Consider the following 6,660-nt stretch of genomic DNA (forward strand, 5'->3'; position numbering starts at 1 on the left):
GCTGCACTAATGTATTTTCTGTGAAGGAAAACTACAGTTGCACTTCCCTGATCACGCTTGAAGCAAAAAACACTTGATTTTATATATAAAATGCCACCCTTGTCAATACACAGCTGGACTGCTCCGGCTTTCTCCCATTGTGCTATTTACAAACACACATGTTAAGAGTAGGGGTGTTAACCCCGGTGTTCTGGCTAAATTCCCAATCTGGCCCTTATACCATCATCGCCACCTAATCATTCCCAGCTTCCTATTGGCTCAATCATCCCCAGGACATTGCTGTAAATGAGAATGTGTTCTCAGTCAACTTAACTGGTAAAATAAGGAAATAAAAATAAATCTCAACTGTTCTCAGGGCAATTACGGTAAGCGTCATAATGTGAAATGAAAAATGCGATCTGCTGTATCTGCTAACGTATTGCAATTTTTTTTTTGAAAACTTAAATAAATAGTTTCCCCTGGCTATTTACAAATACGGTAGACCGCCCAAGCCTAGTCAAAAGTTTGCCCAGAACAAAAAATGTTTTCTTGCTTGGTGTATTTTGATGAAGAGAGAAACTAACCCAATTGAGATTTTCTCATGCCATAAAATAATTGGCAGAAAAATCCATTCCATATAGGCAATGATCTCAGGTGAAATCCAAGCCCTAGGATATCATGTGCATACTGTAAAATCGCTTTGTGTTCAGCATATGCCATGGTTCCTGAATTCATATGATATGACTGCTAGACAAATTGTAAACAAGAATATGACTCCCTTGTTAATCACTGGTCTAAATGTTTCTTCATGTGTACTTTTTGTAAGGAAATACCTTCTGACCCTTTTCATGATTGAATAAAATAAGTAATTACAAACTTTGAGAAATAAACTTTAGTAATGTATAATACTAATTATGTAGTGTTATAGTATAATAGTACTTATGTGTTGTCTGCCTGTCAACAGCAGTCTCGTTGACGCACAAACATAATCTCTTCGGGTCAACTTCTCTCATCCATTAGCTGTTTAGCATAAAAATGCCCTAGAGGCTGTGTGCCCTCCTCTCCAGTTTCTGCATGCTAACCATAACCCCACCCCTCACCTACGCTCTCCCAATGGACACCTGCTCCATTGCATGCATCAAGTGACTCTAAACTCCTCCCACCCCGACTCAGTCCTTCCCCATCCATGTACTTGGCTCCTCCCACCCCTGGTATGTTAACATTGGTTTTACTGTATGCTCAAGTTGTTCTTATGATAGTTCTTGCATGAACATAATGAAAGTGTGTATTGATTGGGTTATAGATGCTTACTCAAAGTTATACAGATAATGGTGACAAGTTCTGTGAAATTTTTAATACTATAAGCAGATCAGCTCAATACTTTTTTTCTTTCAGAGATCCGCTTGAGGAAGCTGGTTGACGAGCGGGAGAACTTGATAGGACAGGTGAGTAAGGACATCCATCTATCCATAGTCTGTCACCCATTACACTAGCTAAACTCTTCAACTGAATTGGCCATAGAGGAAACAGGCAAATAAAATAAAATAGTATTTGTCACATATGCTGAATACAACAGGTGTAGTAGACCTTACCGTGAAATGCTTACTTTACAATCCCATGGCCAACAATGCAGTTAAGAAAATAGAGTAAATAAAATATTTACTAAATAAACAAGTTACATTTGTTTTGTTTAAAGTAACACAATAAAATAACAATGAGGCGATATACAGGGTGTACCAGTACTGAGTCAGTGTGCAGGAGTACAGATTAGTCAAGGTAATTTGTATGTGTAGGTAGGGGTAAAGTGACTTTGCATAGACAATAAACAGTGAGTAGCAGCAGTGTAAAAACAGTGGGGGGTAAATGCAAATAGTCCAGGTGGCCATTTTGATTAATTGTTCAGCAGTCTAATGGCTTGGGGGTAGAAGCTGTTAAGGAGCCTTTTGGACCAAGACTTAGCGCTCCGGTACCGCTTGTCGTGCGGTAGCAGAGAAAACAGTCTATGAATTGGGTGACTGGAGTCTTCTAAAATAGCCTCAAACTCTACTCAACAAATTTGATGCAGTCTATCACAGTGCCATCCGTTTTGTCACCAAAGCCCTATATATTACCCACCACTGCGACCTGTATGCTCTCGTTGGCTGGCCATCGCTTCATACTCGTCGCCAAACCCACTGGCTCCAGGTCATCTACAAGTCTCTGCTAGGTAAAGCCCCGCCTTATCTCAGCTCACTGGTCACTATAGCAGCACCCAACCGTAGCACACGCTCCAGCAGGTATATCTCACTGGTCACCCCCAAAGCCAATTCGTCCTTTGGCCCCCTTTCCTTCCAGTTCTCTGCTGCCAATGACTGGAATGAATTGCAAAAATCTCTGAAGCTGGAGACTCATATCTCCCTCACTAGCTTTAAGCACCAGCTGTCAGAGCAGCTCACAGATCACTGCACCTGTACATAGCCCATATGTAAACAGCCTATCCAACTACTTTACCCCAATACTGTATTTATTTATCTTGCTCCTTTGCACCCCAGTATCTCTACTTGCACATTCATCTTCTGCAAATCTACCATTCCAGTGTTTAATTGATATATTGTAATTACTTTGCCACCGTGGCCTATTTGCCTTACCTCCCTTACCTCATTTGCACTCACTGTATACAGACTTTTCTTTTTCTACTGTATTATTGACTGTATGTTTTGTTTATTCTGTTGTATGTGTTGAACTGCTGTGCTTTATCTTGGCCAGGTCGCAGTTGTAAATGAGAACTTGTTCTCAACTAGCCTACCTGGTTAAATAAAGGTGAAATAAAATAAAAATGATAAATCTTTTCAGTCTCCTGACGGGAAAAAGGTGTTGTTGTGCCCTCTTCGTGACTTTCTTTGTGTGTTTAGACCATGATAGTTAGTTCGTGATGTGGACACCAAGGAACTTGAAACTCTCGACCCACTTGATGTGACCGGGAGTGTGTTTGGCCCTCCTTTTCATGTAGTCCACGATCATCTCCTTTGTCTTGCTCACTTTGAAGGAGAGGTTTTTGTCCTGGCACCACACTGCCAGGTCTCTGACCACCTCCCTATAGGCTGTGTCATCGTTGTCGTGATCAGGCCTAACACTGCTGTGTCGTCAGCAACCTTGATGGTGTTGGAGTCATGCTTGGCCACGCAGTCGTGGGTGAACAGGGAGTACGGGAGGGGACAAAGCACGCACCCCTGAGGGGCCCGTGTTTTGAGGATTAGCGTGGCAGATGTGTTTTTGCCTACCCTTACCACCTGGGGGCGGCCTGGCTCAGTTATGGGGTGCATTTTCCTGCATGGTTTACAGTTGAAGTCGGAAGTTTACATACACCTTAGCCAAATGCATTTAAACTCAGTTTTTCACAATTCCTGACATTTAATCCTCGTAAAAAATCCATGTCTTAGGTCAGTTAGGATCACCACTTTATTTTAAGAATGTGAAATGTCAGAATAATAGTACAGATAATGATTTATTTCAGCTTTTATTTATTTCATCACATTCTCAGTGTGTCAGAAGTTTACATACATACACTCAATTAGTATTTGGTGGTATTGTCTTTAAATTGTTTAACTTGGGTCAAACGTTTCAGGTAGCCTTCCACAAGCTTCCCACAACAATCCTACCGCCATCAACAAAACACCAAATGTGTATTGTCTCGTGGAAGATTAGTGTTGCAACCCTCCAATAGAGTTCCAGACACTTGTAGAATCTATGCCACGGTGCAATAAAGCTGTTCTGGCAGCTCGTGGTGGCCCAACGCCCTATTAAGACAATTAATGTTGGTGTTTCCTTTATTTTGGCAGTTACCTGTATGTTTGTTGTTGTTTTTATACAGCTACAATTTGAATAGGTTTTAACTGTCCTGAATGTGGTCCTCTCTATAGGTGAAGAAACTGAAGGCCCAAGTAGAGCAGAAGAAACCGAGGAACGAGATTGAGGAGGATTCCAGCCCGGAGGGCGAGGTTCTGGAGAACGGCACAGACCCACACATACAAGACCTGCAGAGTAAGATTCACAGACACTGTAACGTGTTATGACTGAAATTAATAACTCAAGATAACATAGTTAGGACTAACATACATTTTTATTTTAATAGGATTCATATTCCGTATCTACTGCATTGGCACATCAGACTTTGTTTTCTTTTTTCCCACATTTGCAGGAGATGCCAGCAGGCAACTTAGTGACCTAAAGTTCAAACTTGTCAAATCGGAGCAGGAAGTGACAGCTTTGGAACAGAATGTAAGTGTACTGTCATTAACCTAGTTGATTGGAAAGAGATAATTATCACAGGTCCAAGTACTGCTAATTTGACTCGTTATAGGCGGAGATTCTCATGTACTCTATCCAATCACCAATCTGCAGGTTACTAGGCTAGAGGGTCAGGTGACCCGCTACAAGGGTGCGTCGGAGAACTCAGAGAAAGTGGAGGACGATTTGAAGGCCGAGAAACGCAAGCTGCAGAGAGAAGTATGGCCCCCAGCTGTCAGTTATGTGGCTTAAATCAAGCTCCTAAGCAGAGACCAGATGTCAGGGGTCTGCACTATTCAGAACATTGCTTCTGAAATGGATAGAATTACATGGTCATGTGGAGTAGAATGGAATAGTTTCTCCCTCCTTTACCCGAAGTGTGCACTAATAAACTTCCCTGCATGGATCTAAAAGGAATGGCCTAATCCTTTCAAATCTTAGGGGGAGTGAACAAGTGCACAATTGGGTTATAATGTACACAATTTTTGTTTTTGATTCATTGTTGATTTTGAATGAATCTCTGAATAAAATCTAATGATTGTTCTTTCTGTTCCTTGATGGCAGTTGCGGTCAGCGCTGGACAAGATAGATGAACTTGAGTCGAACAACAGCCACCTCTCTAAACGGTTGGACAAGATGAAGGCCAATCGCTCCACGGCAACGACTCCCTAATGATGACCTGGCAGCATAACTCCGTACCTATCCTGTCCGTCCATCAATGGCTGCCCACGTTGGGAGTGTCCTGCCTTGCATTGGGTTTGCCTCTCCATCTGCTTTGTAACCTTATGAAAAAAAAACTTTAAGTAACTTCAGTTCTCCTAATCGCTAGCGCACACAACACAGAACACAAACACGCGCAATGTGCCATATATTTAAAGTCTTTGTTTTTGTTTGTTTTTCCAATGAACAGAATTCTTCATAGGTGTATATATGACACCCAGAAAGCCCTTACCAAGCACTAATTGTCGGGGAAGAGTAAGTCTGTATGTCTTATTTTCTGGGGGAAGGCGCTGCTCTGCACCAGAGAATTTGGGGAAATACAGTGCGACTAGGGGCGACTTGGGACTCGATAGTGTTCTTTGGACCGCGACTGGCTACTTGGGCTACATAATTTTGCTATCCCATCCCCTGTGTACAGAATAACACTGAATGTCCCTCTGTCCGGAACAATCCGCCTCCTCACTCAAACCCCTATGTTCACCTTTACTAAACAGAGAGGACATGGCCCAAAATCTCAGTGGACTGAACTGAACTGGGTTAACATGGTGTGCTGTGGATGTGAGAGCATTTTCTTTGTGTGTATTTACATTTTTTTCCCTCTTATATCCTGCATTTCTCTTATCTGTGTCCAAAAAGCCAAATTATGAGCACATTTTACCATGGTTGGGTGTGTATGTTTGTCTCTTTTTGTGTTTACCTGTTGTCTCTTAAAGGGCAACTCCACCACTTTTCAACCTCGTTTTCATGATCTCCAGCACATTACCAGTGTCAACGGCGCATTTGTACAAAAAACATATACAGTTGAAGTCAGAAGTTTACAGACACCTTAGCCAAATACATTTAAACTCTGTTTTTCACAATTCCTGTTTTAGGTCTGTTTTACCATTTTATTTTAAGAATGTGAAAAGTCAGAATAATAGTAGAGATTTCAGCTTTTATTTCTTTCATCACATTCCCAGTGGGTCGGAAGTTTACATACACTCAATTAGTATTTGGTAGCATAGCCTTTAAATTGTGTAACTTGGGTCAAACGTTTTGGGTAACCTTCCACAAGCTTCCCACAATAAGTTGGGTGAATTTTCTCGCACACACTTTTTCAGTTCTACCCACACATTTTCTATGGGATTGAGGTCAGGGCTTTGATGGCCACTCCAATACCTTGACTTTGTTGTCCTTAAGCCATTTTGCCACAACTTTGGAAGTATGCTTGGGGTCATTGTCCATTTGGAAGACCCATTTGCGACCAAGCTTTAATTTTCTGACTGATGTCTTGAGATGTTGCTTCAGTATATCCACATAATTTTCCTTCGTCATGATGCCATCTATTTTGTGAAATGCACCAGTCCCTCCTGCAGCAAAGCCCCCCCCACAACATGATGCTGCCAACCCCGTGCTTCACGGTTGGGATGGTGTTTTTCAGCTTGCAAGCCTCCCCCTTTTTCCTCCAAACATAACGATAGTCATTATGGCCAACAGTTCTGTTTTTTTGTTTCATCAGACCAGAGGACATTTCTCCAAAAAGTACAATCTTTGTCTCCATGTGCAGTTGCAAACGTAGTCTGGCTTTTTTATGGCGGTTTTGGAGCAGTGCCTTCTTCCTTGCTGAGCGGCCTTTCAGGTTATGTCGATATAGGACTCGTTTTACTGTGGATATAGATACTTTTGTACCGGTTTCCTCCAGCATCTTCACAAAGT

At 41.8% G+C, this 6,660-nt stretch overlaps 1 protein-coding gene across 1 annotated transcript in view; it reads left to right on the plus strand.

The window, feature by feature from the left end:
- LOC124041228 (leucine-rich repeat flightless-interacting protein 2-like) overlaps positions 1-5,879 on the plus strand; it is an 82,015-nt gene extending 76,136 nt beyond the window's left edge. Inside the window, exons 24-28 of the mRNA XM_046358738.1 lie at positions 1,375-1,424; positions 3,879-3,999; positions 4,157-4,236; positions 4,360-4,464; positions 4,810-5,879. Coding sequence (XP_046214694.1) covers positions 1,375-1,424; positions 3,879-3,999; positions 4,157-4,236; positions 4,360-4,464; positions 4,810-4,917 — 464 coding nt within the window. The 3' untranslated portion in view covers positions 4,918-5,879. The remainder of the gene's footprint in view (positions 1-1,374; positions 1,425-3,878; positions 4,000-4,156; positions 4,237-4,359; positions 4,465-4,809) is intronic.
- Positions 5,880-6,660: the final 781 nt, after the last annotated feature.

The sequence above is a fragment of the Oncorhynchus gorbuscha genome, linkage group LG01 (genome assembly GCF_021184085.1).
Source record: "Oncorhynchus gorbuscha isolate QuinsamMale2020 ecotype Even-year linkage group LG01, OgorEven_v1.0, whole genome shotgun sequence".
NCBI classification, from domain to species: domain Eukaryota; kingdom Metazoa; phylum Chordata; class Actinopteri; order Salmoniformes; family Salmonidae; genus Oncorhynchus; species Oncorhynchus gorbuscha.